A 20,574-nucleotide genomic window follows, 5' to 3' on the forward strand; every position below is an offset into this window, starting at 1 on the left:
GTGGAATATTTTAATGATTATTATGATGTCATCGGCCACGTGGTACAGACGCCATCTTGGAAAAATAGAAAAACATTGCACCTCTATCTCTGAAACTGCTACATGTAAACAATTGAGACCTGGCTCATTGTCAACTACTCCCCATGGGGAATAAGATATGTTGATGATGTCATCGGTGCCGTCTATGACGTCATAATTCGACAAATACAACACTTGTGCATCCGATCATAATGATTTTTTTTTTCAGCAACTGTTGGTCTGATGGACAAGAAATTTTCACCATAGGAGTGCCTCCACCTTTAGAATGTTTTAATGATAATCATGACGTCATAGGTCATGTGGTACAGGTGCCATCTTGGAAAAACCGAAAAATGTTGCACCTATACATCTCCAAAATCGCTGCATGGAAAAAATTGAAACATGGCTCATTGTAAAGAATGCCATATGGGGAATAGGTGTTAACGATGGCGTCATTGGTGCCATAATTATGACGTCATAATTCGATAGGGACAACGCTTAGTCTGATCAGTTTGAAATGTATTGAGCGTGATCTGTGCAACAATTATATTAGAGAATGTAAATTTATGATGTCATCACTCACGTGGTTTTGCAGCCATATTGGATCAAAGAAAAATAAAATGTTCAAAAACAGAACAGTTGCCTCGCAACAAATTGACTGCGCTGGGTAAGTGTTCTATGAATACCATCTAGTTACAAACTGGGTTTATTGTGATTTTCAAGTCGGAGAGATTTCAAGATTTTAAATTTTCAAGTTCATCACCGTTTCAAGTCGTCTCCCATCCGAAATCATGTTCTCACTTAAACTACCCCTACCCTTTCCAAAAATTTGCTTATTTATCCATCTTGTCCACCCTTTGCGTTCTCCCTTACCCCTCATCGTTACATGCATCCCTTGTTTGTCCGTCTCAGTCTATTTCTTGCCTCCACCTTGCTGTTGGCATTTCCCCTTTCTCCTGCTGTTCCCTTTGTTGTGTTGTGTCCTGATTTGTTTGGTGTTATAGCTCGTTTACGAGGCTAGGCCATGTAGTTAAGAAAAAGAAAAAAAACATTCCCCGCCGCCCCTACCCTCTCGATTTAAACAATGCCCCCACATTCACGGATTCTACATTTGCAGCATTTTCCAGGAACGTATCCCCTGCGAGCGTTGGGGTCAGACTGTATTACCTGAACACTGCGTGTGGTATCGTGTTCTATAAACTCTCTCGTTAACAATGTCTTGTATTTCGGGCTATAACATCTACATTTGTTTCCAACTCCTTTATTTATTCCAGTCCCTGGGTGACGTGTCATTCTGTTGGGCAGTGCTTCTATCCAAATTTTCATGTGATTGTTGTTGTTTTAGGGCAATCCCCACTGTACTGTGTAGCCAATACTGTGTTTTATGATTTTACTGACCAGAAATTTCCTCCTTCACCTATCCAACTCCTTTCTTACCTCGCTTGCCATCCTCTTAATTTTTCGGCGCCATGCCGTTTCAAGTGGGACATGCATGATTGGTACATTATTGGTTACTGACGCTATAAAGACAAATTCCCTCAACTACGGGTCCACAGTTGATAAGTTTTAACCACTCTCGTAGAACATGGCAATAGTTCTGTGTTGCACTAACGCTAATCTTGGTACACCGTTGCCATTTAAATGCTCACAGAAATTTATGTTGTGCAGGTTGTTGGGCCACTGGGAGGAAGCTGGGAAAGATCTTGCGATTGCCTGCCGACTGGATTTTGATGACGAGTCAAGCAGGGTGTTGAAAGAAATCCAACCAAAGGTGTGTCCTTTACGAGTCTACGGCAGCAATCGTGCTGGACGTGCACTGTTACATTATTGAAGGACTTGATAACAGTTTCAAAAGATATGGTACTTGCAGAGTAAGGTTATGGATGGATTTGAATGAAACTTGTTGGACAAGTGTGTGAGATAGATGAATTGATGAAAGTGTGTGTGTGTGTGTGTGGTGTGTGGTGTGTGGTGTGTGGGTGTGTGTGTGTGTTTTTCTTCCGGATCCGATAATTATTCCTCCGATGAAGACTCCGGAGGCATTATGGTTTCTGGCTGTCCGTCCATCCGCGGTCGGTTTTCATTGCCATGATAACTTGAGAACTCCTGAAGGGATTTAAATCAAAATTAGATCAAGTATGTACTATGATGTAAAGATTAAGTGGTTAGATTTTTGAGGTCAAAGGTCAGAGGTCATGTTAAGTAAAAATCCTGTTACCACGGTAACTTGTGAACCAGCAATGGGATTCTGACCAAACTTGATATAAGTATATTATATATATATATATTATGTTGCAAAGATGAACTGATTAGATTTTGGCATCAAAGGTCAGAGGTCATGTCGGTTAATAATGTGATGCTGACAGCTGAAGGGATTTTAAATCCAACTTGATACAGGTATGTGTGATTATGTAATAATGTGGGCGGAGTTATATCGGGCGATGTAGAAGAATGCCGTTCTAATTTGTTTTATTTTCGGGTGAGGGCTGAAATTATTTTTTTCACATTTTCATTGCCTGTTATGAGAACTTTGTATCCATTGGAATTGGTGGGCATTTGTGTGTGTGAATGAATGATCGTTTTAAGGCCATTTTCCCCGCTAGAGCGGGGGTTAGCCTTGCGTGCCCCATGACAATCATGGTTCCCTGTTTGAGGCAATGTTTTTATGGCCGCATGCCCTTCCTGACGCCAACCCTTGGTCACGCTCTTTCGATGCGCAGGGATACGGTGTACCTATTCTAAATCGGGGTACACACCGTGATCATTCATCCCAGCAAGCTGGTACTCAATTTGCCGACCTCGGAAGGATGACAGGCTGAGTCAACCCCCCTGGCGTTAATTCGGTGATCGACCGGGATTCGAACCCAGGATCCTAGGATCCCAAGCCAGGACCCTAACCGCTAAGCCAACACCAGGCTTGTATGTGACAAGGATGAATTTATTAAATATTGGTGCAGATCCAGATCTGGATACTAGAATCTCCTAAGTGATTCTTCACCATTGAGAGATACGACCAAAAACTATATATGGCGCGATATCTCAAAGTTATGGACAGATTGACGAAACCTGGTGTGAGACAAGGATGCATTTGATTTTGATAAAGATCCGAATCCAGATCGAGATGCAATAATTTAATTTTTCAAGTGATTCTTCACCATTGAGAGATTGGGCCAATAACGATCTATCGTGCAATATCTCAAAAGTTTGTGGACGAATTGTGACAAAACTCGGTGGATGAGTTGGGTAGGTGACACAAACTAGCCAATTAGCTTTTATTTCAGGTCTGGCCTGTAAGTTGGATCCGAAATGTATGCAGTTTAGCCTGGCATAGGTATGCTCACTACTGAGGGCCTTTCTAGTTTAATTGTGTTTGTTGTACAAGAAGATTATATAAAATCATGTGCACTTTGTTTATTGTTTAATATTCGTTTGGAGTTGTCATTGAGGGTCATTAACCAGTGTGGCAGCTACATTCAAATGTAAGGTGTGCACAGAGGGAGGTGCAGATGGAGGATATGTTGAGTTCGATCTTGGAGACGGCGTGAAGCTGGAAGGAGTGAAAACATTTTGCTACCTCGGAGACATGCTGAATGGAGAAGGTGGATCAGACTCGGCAACGGTTGCTCGAGTGAGATGTGCATGGAAGAATTTTCGGGAACTGAGTGGCGTGCTGATGAGGAGGGGAGTGTCGTTGAAGCTGAAGGGAAAGGTGTATGCTGCATGTGTGAGAAGTGTTATGATTTATGGGAGCGAGACGTGGGTAATGAACGTAGAGCAGCAATGAAGGCTGGAAAGGGTGGAAATGCGAAGGTTCGGCGGATGTGCAGAGTATCGTTGAGAGAGAGGAAGACAAATGATGAATTGCGAAAGATAATGGGAATAGAGCCTGTGATTGATGCTGGTGACTGGTTGAGAAGTGTGATGGAAATGAATGTAGAAGGAAGTAGAGGACGGGGAAGACCAAGAAAGACTTGGCTAAAGATGGTGGAAGAAGAAATGCGTGCAAGGGGGTTCACAAGGGGAGATGCAGAAAATAGGGCAAAATGGAGAAGATTGTCATGGGGACTGCAAGGCTAACCCCCGCTCTAGCAGGGAAAATGGCCTTCAAAATGCATGTTGTTGTTTGTATTCGTTTGGAGTTGTGCATCCAGAAGTAAAAATGTCTGATAAACCAGGCAGACTGGGGGAGGGTACCATTTCCTTTTTATTGCAGTCCTTTGTAAAAATCACTTGTTGAAAGTTTCCAGAACACAAAATACAAATCGGCTTTCCTTTTCAAACATCAGTGTAATTGTGGTTCCTGTATTTGAGTTTGTAATTTATTGTGTGGCATTCCATCGTTTTGTTGACTATTTACTTACAAAAAAAGACAATGTTTGAATAAGGATTGTGAAAATGATGGCCTTTGTTACATGCTCCATTAATTATATATCTGTCGGATCAAACTTTTAACACTCGCTACGATACTACGTATTCTACTTGTCCTCGGTCACCATCGGTTGCGCCGAGTTGACACTTCGTTTTTCTTTGCGAAAACGATTGTAACATCAGCTTAGTTACACATTTCGTCGATTTGATTGTAGCACCATAAACCAGCCAGCGTCGAACGCTTCGGAACGCGGAAGTCGTGCGAACCTGGCCGAGTTAAAAGCACAATAGGAACTTTGCACCTCGGTGCAAAAAGCGTGTTGCGACGATGCTTCCGGTTAAATGTTCCGAGCAATTAATCTGCCAATCTTTCTAAAAATGAAAACTGCTCATTTCCTACTTTTTTTTTCTTTTATTTTTTTTTCTTCATGAATACAGGAAGTTTAGGCCTTAACTTACCCACTGCTCCTCCCACTTGTCCCGCCGTGTCGTTATTTGTGAATAAGGTTCAAACGGACAAAGCCGTGATTTTTGCGCAGAAGAACACCTACCAGAGTTTGTTACCCCACCAACACCTACCTCCTCCAACTCCTTTCCCCACCCCCACCCTAGTGATGGCAATTGACTCTGTCCTTTATAAAAAGGTTCCTTTTGAGAATAAGCACGTTTTTCTCAGATGTCTGTGCAAGCTTCCTTGCTATGGCTTTGTAAGTTTCACTTTGCAGGTATCTAACACTCTGTGATTTCGGTTATTTCGCTCTTGTTTGATATTTCCAGTTTGTCCTCTGGTGTTTTGGCAAGGTGACTTGTACGTCTAATCAAAATGGTATTGTTACCTTTGACGAGTTTTTTTTTTTTTTTTTTTTTTTTTTTTTTTTTTCAAATAATAATAATGCCTCCGCAGCTGAAGGTTGTCAGTTTTTGGGTTGTCAGTTCGTGTGTGCAAAGCGGATTTTTGTTGCCGTGATAACTTGTGAACCGATTAATGGGATTTTTGCCGAACTTGGTACGAATATGTACCATGATGCAAAGATAAACTGATTCAATTTTGGGTGTAAAATGTCAAGGGTCTGAGGTCATGTGACCTTTAATTGAAAATCTTTGTCACCGCAATAACTTGTGAACCACTGAAGGGATTTCAACCAAACATGGCACAAGCATGAACTGCAATACAAATATGAACATGAACCGATTCAACTTTGGGTGCCAAGGGTCAAAAGAGGTAATTTGCCCCTTTGAGCATCGTTGTGCAGAGCACAACTAGAGTCGAGTTTGAAGCATGTGATCTTTCTTCTACTGGTCTCTTTTGTCTCGCGCGCTCTCATGATCTTCAATTGAGATCAACCATAACAGTCAGTTGACATCTAACGTGGGTGGAGGCATATCCGTCGACACGTTCATGTGAAATTACATTTTCGCTATGTATATGTATATATGTGATGTGAAAGTGGTTCGTTCGCTCATTTATGTTGAGGGAGTCCTTTGTCCTGCTTTGTCAAGTCGAGGTCTTTATCATACTACAAAGTGCATTCACTGGTTACTCTGATTGATGGTATGCTGTGTGGACGTGCTCTCCGTGTTTTCCTGGTTTTGTGGCCTATGTCGGTGATTACCGGTGTGCAATTTGTCGTGATTGGTGTATTGTTGATGTTATTGCTATGCAAGTACAATTTTTTTGCTCGTCTTTTTGCTTGTGATTAATTTTATCTGGATACGCATGTGTGCGCTTCGGCAGGATAAAATGGCCGGATATGGGACCAAATTGCTCTGTGTTCCGCTTGTTCCTGTTGAATGACAGTATGGCGGTGAAATGGATAACTGATTAGCGCTGCACTGCCTGATGTTTTTATTATTCTGTGGAATTTTTGGTGTTTTTGACTGATGGGAGTTTCGTAGTACCATAAACGAATAGCAAGTTAGCAGACCTTGCATCAGTTCTCCCTTAAAACAACATAATGCACATGCTTTAAATAAGTTTTATTTCCCCGAAAATTTGGGCTGTAATAGGTCTGAATTATATACGTCATTTTTTTTTTAGCAAAAAAGGGTTTTGTTTGCTGGCAAGACAATGTTCAAATATATTTGTCAAAGCTGACTTCTTCTTTTTTTTGTCATCAGCCCAATTGCTTACCCCTGCTTTAGACGTATTGTCGGTAATAAATTTGTGGTTGCAAAGCGAGCAACAGCTTTAAAGGTCCCAAAATGATTCCCAGCCATTGGAGAAAAGTATGGACATTTTGGGGAACTGTTTTGGGGTTTGGGCTGAAAATGACGATGGACATGCAACTACCCGCCGGCTGGTTCGGATGAATAACTTCCGCCAAAGGTCACAGGAAACTCTTCCGGACGGGGTGCTGGCGTTCGCTCCAAGTCTTTGGCTTCCCTGACCTTTCCACCAGCTTTTTGTGCCCCGTTAGAAAAGCCAGCGTGAAGTGGGGCTGAGATTAGGGAGGGTTGACCTTGACTGGGTGCCGTGGTCTTGCGCCATCCTAGGGCTTGCGACCCTTGGTAGCTTTGCATGAAACTGTGGAGCAGGTCTGGCCAAACCGAGCCCGGTGAGCGATGTTTCCCACAGATGTTAGCAGGCCCGGGAGCTCGTAAGCGATGGCCCGCTCTATCTTGTCGAGCAAGCATCCTCCCGTGTAGCCGCAGTGATGGGAAAGTGGGCTGAATTGGCTGATTGGGTTCAGAGCAAAGAACTCGTAATACGCCGCTGGTTCGGGCAGGTCAAACTTGCTGATGTTGTTGTGCGACAGTACGGCCTTGTAAATCCCAAACTTCTCCGGATTGTCCACAATCTCTGTGAAGACCTCGTCTGGATCGCTAAAGAATGAACTTTTGGCACGGAAGGTCTGCACGTAACGATCCACAACAAGAGCATGGATGCGCACGCGAATTGCATGCTGCCTGATGAATGCGATCTTGTTCTCCATGCGATTTGAGATGACCTGCCGCAGGTCCTCGAGCAACGAAGTCTCCTCCATGAGGAAGAGGCGACTGTTTGTGTTGACGCGGAACGCGCGGGGCCAGAAGGAACTGACGTAGACACGTGGTGGTTCAGTAACATTGATGAGAGGGGCAAGGCTCCAAAACAGTGCGCCGTAAACTCTCATGAGCTCCTGTGTGGACAGGCTGTCGGCCTTGTTTAAGACGATGCGGATCTGCGATTCACGACCCTTCAATTGTCGGAACAGCATCTCCAGCTCGAGTCCCACATCTAACTTTGTTGGGTCGAAGGCCACCAGTATGAGGTCAGCACGATCGATGAACCACTGGCACACATCGTTGAAGGGGTAACCTGGGAAGTACGAAATTGAGAAAGTGTCAAGTGGTTATTTTTGTGCTTATCCTTGCTATGCAGATAAAATTTTTGTACATTGTCTTTTGCTCCGAGCTTTTAGAAAGCTCTTAATTAGGTTTTGGGTGGCCATACCGCGCTGCTGTTGCTTGCGGTTCTCAATGATGCCTGGTGTGTCGACGAGCGTGATCCGTTCGAGCAGTGGGTGTGGGATTTCATAGCCAGAAAAACGTTCCAGAAAGTTTTGTCCAAACTTCTCAAGTGACGCAAAGGTGCGTGCGCCTTCGGTTGCCATGACTATTCCCTCCAGGTGCTTGACCTTGGGTCCATGCCGGATGACTGTGAACTCCGATGTTGTTGGCTCGGCACCTGCCGGAATCAAAGCAGACTGTTAAAACTGCTGGTTGACCTTTATCTCTGCGATACGTATTTATTTATTTTGGAGACCATGCATGCATTTATACATCCATGTACATAGACCATATATGCTTCCATAATCCATGCTGATCATTTTCAATTTCCAAGTGCTACAAATGCAGCATCCATCGGTACGAAAGAGTTAAGCTCCTAACTTGCGAAGCTGGATGCCGAGCTGTATTTGGAAATGCCACCATCACCATTGCCTTGTCAGCACCAATTTTATCTTGGGCATCCCCGGCTGTCATTTCTTTTCAGCAAACGCTTGTTTAGGTAATGTGAGAATGGTTTGTGGTAACAGAGGACAGTCCTCAAATGAGTTCTTCACTTCCCCACAGATCTTGAAGTAAAAAACGAAATGATTGATAAACTTCATGATTTGGATGTCCCGGTTGGTTGTGAGCATGTGACAGGTGACTTATCTGCCTCGCTCGTGACACTAGGAAGTTTCCGACCCCCTGCGAGGTATGAATAGTGTGGATGTGGAAACTCGGTTATTATTAACTCAAGGTCACTCATTTGAGGCTGGAAAGTAGTGTATTGTCGACTTGATTCCGGCCGAAACCCACCTGTGTACAACTGGTAATATTTGTCGTCAAGGTCCAGGAGGTAGTTTATCATCGTTGATTTGCCCACGCTCCAGGGGCCAACGAACAACACCATAGGTTTGGACATTATCTCGTTCTCTGAAAGGCAGACGGGGATGGCAGAGCGTGAGGAACTGGCTTTGGCTATTGTACACACCTGGCCGAAGGTTGGAAGGACCCTCGGCTTAAATCCCAAAGCAACGTCGATCCCAACTGCGGCAACAGTCATGCATTTCGTGAACGCAAGCAGCTGCTTCTTCTTAATGCCAATGGTCGAATTGGATGTTTTCACCATCGTTTTAGCTTTGTATTATTGTGGAATCGCCAGCATGCGGGGCCTGTAATCTCAGAATCCGATCATGTTTGATTTGTACATGCCAGGTGAGAGCAAACTTTGCATTGAGCGTTTTGGAGTGCTGGGTTAGTACTTGGGTTTGAGACAACTCCGAGCATGCGGGAAGGGGTGTTCAATTAATTGCTATTAATTGAACCCCCCACCCCCCCCAACCCCCCCTCGTTGGCAACAAAATGTCTGCCAGCAACTTTGTTACTAACCTTGGAAAGAAGTTGCACTTCTACCAGCAAAAGCTGTTAACAGGGGAAAAAGAAGAGAGTCGTGGTAAGCATGGTGGTGGAGGGTTATCTCAGTTACATGGGACTAGGGGCGACATTTTAACGGTGTGCTTAGTCCAAAGGGGAGATCGGGGAAGTCGATGGAGGAATTGTAGGAGAGTTGGATTGTGTGCAGCTTAGTATCTGTGTTAACACTCTGGTGCTCTCGTGCAGAAAGTGCACCCCGCCCCAGTAACTTCACTCGATGTCAAACCATTCGGGGGGGGTTCAGGTGGTGGAGCAGAAGGTGAAAACCGAGCAATTGGACTAGTGAGGTTGTGCTGCTTAAGTGTGGAACGTGCTCGAGTCGGTATTCGTTTATTAAACCCGAATGCGCTGCCTTTGGTACAACGAGGCAGCAATTTGTTGTGCTTTGGTGCTGTGTGGAAATACACTACCGGAGATGTCTTGATGTCTTATGTCTTCGTACTTGTATGCCCTCTCCATCGGTTTGATGGCAGAGTGGTAGGTCTTCTTGAGGCGTTCCAAGAGGCCTGGGTCACAAATGTATGGCTCGTTAAAATTTGGCATTTTTAAAGCGGCACTCTGCTCGTTTTGAATGTCATGCATGGACAAAAGGTGCCATCAATTTATTATGTACACAAAAATGAAATTGTGCCCCCGCCCTGTCCTTTAATGCGCGTCACAACCGCACATGCACCAGCCACCATTCCCCCTTACTTCAACATCCTATTGTCCGCTTTTCCTCCCCACTCTGCCAACATTCTTCTTCCTTAGATGAAAGAACTATGTTCCTTGCCTCAATGTCAACAACAATTTTTTTTTCCACAATTTACCACCCTCCATGTCCTGTCCACAGTACAGAACTAGAACAACACTCGGTAGAGTGCATACCTCCGCCAGGCTGACCAGTTTACGTTTTGTATCTACAGATAGGCCGGATCTGGATCAGATACCTGGATATCTACAGATACCTGAACCAAAATCGAATTGATTAGTCCTCGTCACACACCCAACCTGTCCACCAAGTTTTGTCTGAACCCATCCATAAGTTTGATATGTCGTGCTATGTATTGATTTTTGCCCGATCACTCAATGGCGAAGAATCACTTAAAAAAAAATTCTCTGATCCAGATTTGAATCTTCACCAAAATTGCATCAATTCTTCATTGTCACAAACGCAAGTTTCGTTCGAATCCGCCCACAATTTTTTGAGATATCCTGCTGTATATTGTTTTGTCCCTATCACCCAATTGTGAAGAATCACTTTAACTAGAGCAATGCGACTGTCGCCAATATACCTCCGCATAGTCCCACAACGGGTAGACGCCCTCGTTCAGTGTCCTAAAAATATACAAGTTTCGAGTCGATTGATTTGGTGGTTTGGGAGAAGATGTTTCTTATAGGTTTTAAGTTAAATCCAATCTGGCTGCCAAACCATGATGTGGCCTATGACGTCATAAATTTAATATTTCAATACAAATGGGTCATAGATCATGTGCATGCAATTTCAGATTTTTACGATAAGGAAATCGTTTAAAACATTTTTGGCTGGTATACCACTTCACCTATAATGTCATCATTATCATGCTTTTTTCCCCCACTGAGGGTGCTTGACAATGTGGCAAGTTTCTAATTTTTCCTTTCGGTGGTTTCCCGAGAATTCTTTTTTCATTATTTGCATTTCATCCAAGATGGCTGCCATACCACGTGACGTGTGACGTCACAATTATCAGAAAAACATTCTCAATGGGTGTCACTTCTACCCTGAAAGTTTCGTCTCAATCGGACACGTGGTTGTTGAGAAAAACGAGGTTTAGCCCGTATTGACGGACGGACAACCCGAAAACGCAATGCCTCCGGCCACCTTAGGGGGTGGAGGCATAAAAAAAATAAATCTTGAACCAGATGCGGATTCGAATCTTCACCAACATTGCATCAATTCCTCCTTGTCAGAAACCCAACCGGTCCACTAAGTTTTGTCCGAATCCGTCCACAACGTTTTGAGATATCCTGTTCACAGACGGGAATGAAAACATAACCTCCATTCATTGTTGGTGGCGGAGGTAATAAGGAATAGGCCTCATTTCAAAAGGAGTGGGAGGGGGGGGGGGGGGGGGTATGAGGGTAAGGAATCCAATTATTATTATTATGAATTTTTGTTATTATTATTGTCCATACCTGGATAGTCTTCGAGTGGAGTGTCCTCGAGCTGCAGCGTTTGGCCAATGTGCGTACGATCACGAAGCGCGTATGCAATTTCGTCCACATCACCGTTCACCTCCGCCTCTGCTCCATTGGGTCTGAGCACCGGTGGGTTTGGTGCTTTCACTGAGGCCTCGTCGCTCGGCTCGATCACATCTGCAACCCGATTAGGTTTCACAGTTTGGTCAGGAACTGGCTCTTTTATAGCGCTTTGTTCACCCTGCCAGTCTGCGACCGGCAGATTTGACACGGTCTCTTTTGCAAGCGCGTGATTTGTAAGCACAACTACAACCCCATTTGATTCGGGAACCTTCGTAACTTGGGAAAGGTGAGATTTGTTACCTTGGCTTCTCTCCTCAATGTCTGCTTTTATCTCGACCTCGTTTGCAACTGGCGTTTTGGTCGATGGTTTTGTGGGTGTTTGGCGTCCATCGTATCCATTTTTATCCAGCAAGGGGAGATCAATCTCCCCTTTACGGTCGTCACTGTCCTGGTCTACCTCATCTGTGTTTGTTTTGAGAATTGAGGTATCATTTGCAATTTGGGTTAAACCAGGCTCATCCTCAGGACCACTCTCTTCGCTATCACTACTTATTTCGCCCTCACCTGTGTCTCCCTTTGGGATGCAACTTCTGGTAGGTATTTGGTTTTCACTTGATGTGCTTTCTATCCATTCGCCTTCGCTATCACTAGTTATTTCGCCCTCATCTGTGTCTCCCTTTGGGATGCAACTTCTGGTAGGTATTTGGTTTTCACTTGATGTGCTTTCTATCCATTCGCCTTCGCTATCACTAGTTATTTCGCCCTCATCTGTGTCTCCCTTTGGGATGCAACTTCTGGTAGGTATTTGGTTTTCATTTGATGTGCTTTCTATCCATTCGCCATTCGTATCTCGAAGTGGGGGATCTGTGCCTTCATGGCTGCCACTGTCCAACCCTATGTTGTCTGCATTTGGTTTGGAAGTTTTGGTTTGATCAGTGTCATCGTCTGCTGTAACTCCGCTATCTTTGAGAACCTGTGCAATTGTGTCCTCTGCGTGCGTGTCGCCGTCCGATTCTGGCGCTTGTGCGCTGGGGACCGGGCTCTGGTTGGCGGTATTCTCCATCCCTCCAAGCTCTGCCAGGACCGGTCGCTCTGGCTCCACAGCGCAGCTGCTGACTGTTTCTGCCACATCTGCGCCGCAAAGGCACGGCCATTAGCTGCTTGCCAAAACATAGTATTATCTTCTTACTTTTCAGATTCTATTTTTTTTTTTCCTCTGGGAGTCTACTGTTGCTTCGATGATTTGCAATTTTTACTTTAACACCCAGTGCTTAATGATTTGATTCTCTCCCTCTCTGTTAATACAATACTCCAGCCTTTATAAAGAGTTGTTTATTCCCCCTTCCTTTGCCCCCACTCCCCAATCGCCTGCTTTTGCATCTGGCCATCGCTTCCATAGCAGCACCACAAACGCCTGACAACCCATTGAAACGTGTTATTGTCATTGTTTTCCCGAGGTGCCGGGAGCCTGAAAGCCCTGTTTTAATGACCGGGTCTCTTTAGTGGCCGCCGGCAGTGACCCGGAGCGCGGAAAGCCAGTTGCTGGGCGTACTGACCATACTTGGGCTGCTCGATGAGACGCCGCTAAAATGGGAAGCGCTCTAATCGCCTGCCTTAAATTACTCCAGTGAGTGTGCTGGGAATGAGGCATGGATGCTCCTTTTCTCACCGCACATCTGTTGTCTGCTTCACTACATCATGGTACTGCAGAAGTGTCACATTTTAGCCTCATGCATGTATTTTGCAATGGTACAAGGTGCTCGGAATACTCCTTTAAAACTCGGACCCCTGGAGTGTGAGCGGTGCGTTTTTTATTTATTTTTAACCACATCATATCGTATGCATTCCAAACTTTTCAAAAGATTTGGCACACTTGTTCATCACAGTAATACTGACAGCAGCTTCTACGGACGTTGAGGCTTTTTTTGCGAAAGGTACACATTGAGCTTTCTTACCTTTGCATAAAAAGTGCTGAAACTGTTTTCCAAGCTCTTATCCACATAAAATGACATTTTAATACCGAGACCTCGGGTTCATCCCAACCGTAATGCGACTGAACAATACCGTGCTGCATTGGGCGGTATGCTATGCACCTTGTCCAGTAGCACTAGATGCTAAAAGTGACAACATTGTTTTATAAAGTCATATCGACACGTAAATGGCATATAAATAGCGATTTTTTTTTGGGTTCGTCCTAATCACAAGGTGACCAAACCATGTCGAGTGTGCGGGTTGTACTGCACCGGAGGCACACCACTCACCTTCAGCGGTGGCACCCAGTGCTAAAAGTACCATGAGAAGACAGGAGAAGTAGCGAAGCATGGTGGCATGAAATTGAGGCACGGCGCTGCTACCGGTGTCTGTAAGGTGCCTGGCGGTAAGCAACCTCGCCTCAAACCTCGTCTTGCCTCTCCTCTCTGTGCCGTGTACCTCCCAGTGCAGAGGCTTTCCTGCGAATGTCAGCGGCCATAAATAGCTGATGCTCTCGGCTGTCACCTCTTGCCCCTGCCTACTATTACTACTACTACACTGCATTATGTAGGGAAGACCTTGGAGTTGCCAAGAGAACTATGAGGGAGGGATTACCGTTATGCCTTCTGGCGGGTATCATGTCAGTGTCATGTATTGCAGGCATTGATCATCGGAACTCTGACTTGGCAGCACATCAAGTAGTTGCTGTGTTAAGTGAGCTGCTTCTGCGAGGTAATTTGGTCACAATGTAAGCCGAAAACTGATCAAAAGTTGCAAGATTATGCACAAGTGGATCCACGGCAATGAACTAATCAATAGTAATAATTGGTAACAGGCCTCGTAGCTTCACGGGTTTTAAAATTTTTTGCCTTCAACATATTGTATAAGAGCATATCTGAGGTTTAGATTTTGGTCGACAAGGTCAAAATGATTTTTGATTTGGTGGACAGGTTGGGTGTGACGAGGACGAATAGTTTAGATTTTGGTGAAGATCCGGATATGATTTTTTAAAAAGTGATTCTTCACCATGGTGGTTTGTATGTACTGTATGCAGCCTGTGGCTGCTGGTTGCATCATCTTTCAGGGGCACAGCTGCTGCTGATGACTCTCTGCAACAAGTAATCTGGTATTCATTTTGCCAACATCGGAAGGATGACAGGTTGTCAACCCACCTGATGTTAATTCAACGGCATGATGGGCTCAAACTCGGGACCCAAAGATCTCAAGCCAGGCACCTGAACCTTTAAGCCAATGTAGTCAGGTTCACTATGTTTTTTTCGTTCCAAATCATGGTAGATTAGCAAACCTATACATTTTTGGAAACGTTATTACATGGAAAATCTGAAAATCAATGTTTACATTTGCCAATTCCGACCAATTCGATTCGACCAATTCGACCAATCGACCAATTCCATTTGACCAATTCGACCATTCGACCAATCGCTTCGATCGATTCGATTCGATTCGATTCATCGAATTCGATTCGATCGACCATTCGACCAATTCGATTTGCCAATCAATCTGACCGACCTTTGCTTGTGTGGAACGGACTGTGAAAACGATGCGGACTATATTGTCGGATACGACACACAGGACAGTGATGACGAACTCTAAATGGCATATTCTGTAATCGTGTATGTTTGATGCCATTGACTGCCTGTGTATATTTTGTCATTGACTGCCTGTGTAGATGTGAGGTTATACTGACTGCATGTGTATATATGATTTTGCTGACTGCCTGTGTATGTTTGGTGATATGAATTATTGTGACACATTTTGATGTTATTAACTGCCTGTACAAAATGATAACATGTATTTGATTATGCAACTTATCGCGAATATAAAGACAGTATTTTGCAATTCAAAACCTTTGATTCGTGTCTTACCATTCCCCATAGCACTAATTTGATACTTTCATTGGATTCCTTGTCCCTGAAAATATAGGTTTAGTATATTTTAAAAAGTTTTTAGGGTAATTAGAGGCAGAAATAGAACAAAATATGTATTTTACAGTGGCCATTTTGAAAATCCAAAATGGCCGCCATACAGGTATCTCTCCAAATGTAAACATTGATTTTTAATTTCCTTATGCTATAACCTTTCCAAAAATGTATAGGTTTGCTAATCTACCATGATTTTGAACGAAATATAATTTATTGACATAGTGAACCTGACTAATGCCAGGCTTCATTCTTCACGATTGATTGCCAAAAACTTTGCATAGCATGGTATTTCAAAACGTTGCGGATGGTTTATGCCAAACCGTGGGAGATTCTGGTTCAGCTTTGGAACAATATCTGGCCGATGAGTGGGATACAAAGCATAAACCGGTCAGCTTGGCGGTGATATGCACGCAACAGAGTACTTTTCTAGTTACTGCTGCCGTCATGGCTGTAGTTCTTGTTTGTGTGCTCCTTCAGTGTACTTTTATATATATCTTTTTTAAAGCATTGAAGCCACTTCAATATTTGGCTGCGTTTTCTTTCCATCCATCCATAAATTCAAAAATGTTCATCAAAAATGAAGAAGAACCTTTCAAACCCACTGTGTTTAATTATAATGGGCTCTAAGGGGTATTTTGAGAAGGTTCTGAACCCACCATGTTTAATTATAAAGGGTTCTAAAGTGTAATTCTAGAAGGTTCTGATAATATAATTCTCAAAGGTCTAATTTTTTTGGTAATTCCAGAATTTTTTTTTGTAATTCCATAAGGTATAATTTAGCCTGGTGTTGGCTTAGCGGTTCGGGTGCCGGCTTGGGATCCTAGGATCCTGGGTTCGAATCCCGGTCGATCGCTAAATTAACACCAGGGGGGTTGACTCAGCCTGTCATCCTTCCGGGGTCGGCAAATTGAGTACCAGCTTGCTGGGATGAATGATACCGGTGTGTACCCCGGTTTAGAGTAGGTACACCGTATCCCTGCGCATCGTAAGAGGCGACTAAGGGTTGGCGTCAGGAAGGGCATCCGGCCATAAAAACATTGCCTCAAACAGGGAACTATGATTGTCATGGGGCCCACAAGGCTAACCCCCGCTCTAGCAGGGAAAATGGCCTTAAAACAATCATTCATTCATTCATATAAGGTATAATTTTTGTGCTCCTTTCATGTCCGTCACGCTTTATTCTAAAGGGCTTGTCTTGTAGAAAATTATGTGGTACCGTTGGAACCGTTACATTAAGCTCCCAGTCCTGCTTAAAGGTGTCTTTGTGATTAAACGGACACGATGTCTTGCAACTTATTAAAAAAAAAAAAAATCCAAGTAAATTGATTAACTTCCCAATGGTACCTTATTCTATGCTTGCAGGAACTCTTTAGGATAAAACTTGACGCACGCTGCTCCTTTTAGTAATAGAGGAAGAAGATTTGTGATGTGAACACTTCTTACAATTATGCGAGCGTTTCACATGACTTGTACGCTCTCCTTGTGTGGTGCTGCACGCAGGTGCAGCGCATTGCCGAGCACCGGCGCAAGTACGAGCGTAAGCACGAGGAGCAAAAGCTGCATGAGCGTCGGGAACGTGTCCGCAAGGCACAGGAGGAGCACGAGCATGCGCGAAGGGTACGTCGCTGCTTCCAAGCTTGTATGGTTTGTTTATCATCATTATTATTACTGAAAAGTTTCACTGCAAATCGTTTTACTTGGAAACCGTTTTCTCCCTTCCTGCTCATTCACGCCTTTGCTCATTGTGTCCAACTGTTTTGTTGCCCGCTGTCAGTAAGTGGCCTTTTTACCCTTTGCCACCTCAATCTGAGATGTTGTGGGTTTTTATTGAACGTTTTATTGTGCAAGTATAAGATTGACCGTGTTAGAATACAAGTGTGCAACAAAATAGGTTCTGCTGGATATTTGCATTACATATGGAATGTGATTGGGGAAGTAAAGGGGAATATCGGGTTGAGACTTGTGGAAGATGTTCAGGGAGTTGAATTTTCTTTTACCTTTGCTTCCCGAAGATGTCTACTTCCCCTTAGTCTTCCAGAGCAGTCTATTATGGAAATATTTATTGGAACTTCAAGCTTTCCTTTCCACCCTCCTATCTTTGATCATCCTCCATTTTGTGCTTTCTTTGTCTCTAACAGCTCTGCCAATTTTATACTGCATATGTTATAAATATATGGTCCCAACTCCAACACACTTTAAAATTAGGACCACCGATCCTGAAGCTCACCTGGATCAGGAGCAGTAGTCAATGTCATAAAATATCGAGCTTTTTTGTTCATACACAGAATCTGGTCACATGATTGGTTGAATGGAAGCCCTCTCGATGCTGATTACAACGACATACGTTTACAGGTCATGTTTTTATAAGTTGTAGGTCATGCTTACATATACTGAGGGCATGGCTGTGCTGCAATGCCCCCTATAGGTTATGGTAGGAAGTTTTGAGCGTTTTCGGCCTGATTTAAACCTGTTGATGAGCTCAGACTTTGATGCGGTCACAGCACCTTCGTTAGGCATCAGATGTGAAGCTTGTGGCAAGTTTCATCAAAATCCTATGTTTGGTTCAAGCGATAATGACCGAAGTGTTGGCAGACTCACTGACTGACGTGTAAATTTCAGCTTCAGATATGACACCCTTTATCGTTTTACATATATGGAATAGATTGCCAAGTTTCACACACATAAAACGTTCTACCATATCGTCGTCACGTATGTGACAGTGTAATGGCTAACCACAGCCCACCCACCCTATCCCTTGTATAACCCAATGCCGACGTATGTTTCTTGCAGGAAGAAGAGAGTCGCAGGCAAGCTTCTGGTGACACTGCTGACTTCTCAGGTACACGTTATCTAACGCTTGATCACAATGGTGGAACAAGCTCTTGATGGGACTGCATGGACATTGATAATGACAACTGGTTGTTTACTTGTGATGTGCAGAACCTTCACACTTCCCTTTATCTTTGGCTTTTCCTCCTCCTTTTTTCCGTCTTTGTATTTCTACTTTTGCTTCTCCCTATCCTTGAGCCAGTACGGTGTTTTTTTTATCCTTGTTGGGCACCCTTGCATTAATGGTGGCCATTGGGTTTTAAGTTGGATGTTTTGTTTGTTTAGTTATTTATTAGTTCCCTACCGGTGTACACCGGAGGGGACTATAGGTTTGCACTCCGTCTGTCAGTCTGTCCGTTTGTCAGTCCGTCACACAAAGAACAGTTTTCCGGACTTTTTTTCTAAACTCTTAATGCTAATGATTTCAAACTTGGTACATGGTTTCCTCATGATAAGTTGCAGATCAAGTTCGAACTTCACGACGTTTCGATCATTTTTGACAAAGGTATGGCACTTTGAACTTTGGGAATTCTGATAATTCTGATGATCCTTAACTCGGTGCCATTTTAAGTTTTAATTTCCTTTAAAAAAGATTTTCTCTGCAATAATAGGACCGATTGAGATCAAATTTTCACCGTAGGGGGGACTCGGTCTGTAGAATAATTTAATGGTAATTATGAAGTCACAGGTCACGTCGTTCGGCCGCCATATTGTTTTTCGTGAAAACACGAAAACCCCTTTTCTTTGCAATGGCTGAACAGATCGAGGCCAAACATTGCAGGCAGAATCGCATACCCATGATGAACAAAAAAGTCAGCCAGCATGACGTCATGCGTCACATGGTTTCAGAGTTATGACGTTTTTAAGCATGAACCTTTAAAACCGAGCCCCTCCCTCATTTTTTATCCAATCGAGGGGAAACTTCACAGATCTGTTCAGCATGGCAGTCTACTAAAATGTCCTTTTGGAATTTGCGATAGGTCATGTGGTTTGGCAGATATCATTAATTAAACGAAAGTATTAAAAAAATGGATATCTCTTGAATCGCTAGTACCTCAGACCATGAGTTGGTAATTATATAATTCACACAGTGCAATACGTGCAGGCTGCTCCACAGAGCGACCTTGCGGGCTTATCAACGATGCGAGGCGTGACACACATGTCTCAGCATACCTCAGATCAAGTTTGAAAACCAGCATCAACTGTGCATAAATTTGCATATTCGATCATTTTTGACAAAGTTATGGCACTTTGAACTTTGGTAGGGGACATGTATTGCAGCGCAATACTCAGAATGCTTGTTTATTTTGTTTCCATAGTCGAAGGTCTTGAAAGAGCTACTACACTGAACGGATCAGGACGTAATGGACAAAAACGGGATGCGAAACACGCATGCATGGAGAAGGAAACTCCAAAAAGGAAAAAAATTTAAGCATGAAATACCTCATAGGAACTGCCTTTAGAGGCCATTTTCTCCCTACAGAGCGGGGGTTGGCCTTTTTTTGGGCACAGTGGTCCCCTTTTTGAAGCTATGTTTTACGGCCGGATGCCCTTCCTGTCGCTTCTTGCCGCACACAGGGAATTACCAGTGAATTGGTACTCAATTTGCCCACCTCAGAAGGATGACAGGCTGAGTCAACCCCCCTGGCATTAATTCAGCGATCGACTGGGATTCGATCCTCAGATCCCAAGCTGGCACCCTAACCGCGAAGCCAACACCAGGCTCATGAAATATCTCAGGAAAGTTAGAATCGTGTAGATTAGCATGCTCCGTATGCCATGAAGAACCCATCGCAATGTACATAAGTAGGCCGTCTGTCCGGGTAAGAGATCATGATCATCATCATGCTGATGGCATGATGACAGTTGAAGTCACCACATATGAGGAAGAGAGAGTTGGGATGAGTGGATAGAAGTTGGTCCATGTTGTCAGACAGTGAAATGTAAATGGAGTCATCACTGTTTGGGGGACGGTACAGAACACATATGAACAAAAGGTGGGAGCGGAGAGGAAGCCGTAGCCAGAGGTACTCCTGGGGGTGAGGAGGAGAGAGGGCAGTGCAAGGAGAGTGAGGAAGAGAGTTTTTGATAAAGATAGCCACCCCACCACCAGGACGAGGCTCAAGTCTATCATACCGGAGGAGGGAGTAACCAGGAAGAGATATTAAGGAATCAGAGACATATTGAAGGAGGAAAGTCTCTGTTAAGCAGATCAAGTCTGGATTGTCAGAAGCAACCTGTATGGAGAGATCAGTCAGGTTTGAGCGAAGGCAAAAATAGACGTTGCATATGTTGACGTTGCACCTCTATATCTCCAAAACCG

The 20,574-nt window shown here is 43.8% G+C and overlaps 2 protein-coding genes across 5 annotated transcripts in view; one reads left to right on the forward strand and one right to left on the reverse strand.

Moving 5' to 3' along the window:
* The window catches only part of ST13 (ST13 Hsp70 interacting protein), a 63,412-nt gene that overhangs the window by 38,104 nt on the left and 4,734 nt on the right, over positions 1-20,574 (forward strand). For all 3 annotated transcript variants that reach the window (XM_068104676.2, XM_068104677.2, XM_078777849.1), the window contains exons 8-10: positions 1,687-1,789; positions 16,923-17,039; positions 18,213-18,261. In XM_068104676.2, the coding sequence (XP_067960777.1) occupies positions 1,687-1,789; positions 16,923-17,039; positions 18,213-18,261 (269 nt within the window). The remainder of the gene's footprint in view (positions 1-1,686; positions 1,790-16,922; positions 17,040-18,212; positions 18,262-20,574) is intronic.
* SRL (sarcalumenin) lies at positions 4,205-14,083 on the reverse strand. 2 transcript variants are annotated; one of them, XM_078777848.1, is made up of 7 exons: positions 13,770-14,083; positions 11,443-12,639; positions 9,699-9,794; positions 9,244-9,276; positions 8,671-8,787; positions 7,820-8,053; positions 4,205-7,684 (listed from the first exon to the last, which is right to left on the reverse strand). In XM_078777848.1, exons 1-7 carry the CDS (start codon positions 14,041-14,043, stop codon positions 6,876-6,878), a joined length of 2,760 nt encoding a protein of 919 aa, XP_078633974.1. In that variant the 5' UTR covers positions 14,044-14,083; the 3' UTR covers positions 4,205-6,875. The 2 variants fall into 2 exon arrangements, with proteins under 2 accessions (XP_078633974.1, XP_067960776.1); XM_068104675.2 differs by having other exon boundaries at positions 11,443-11,622; positions 13,770-14,031.

Source organism: Myxine glutinosa, chromosome 5, assembly GCF_964187855.1.
Source record: "Myxine glutinosa chromosome 5, kmMyxGlut1.1, whole genome shotgun sequence".
NCBI lineage: Eukaryota > Metazoa > Chordata > Myxini > Myxiniformes > Myxinidae > Myxine > Myxine glutinosa.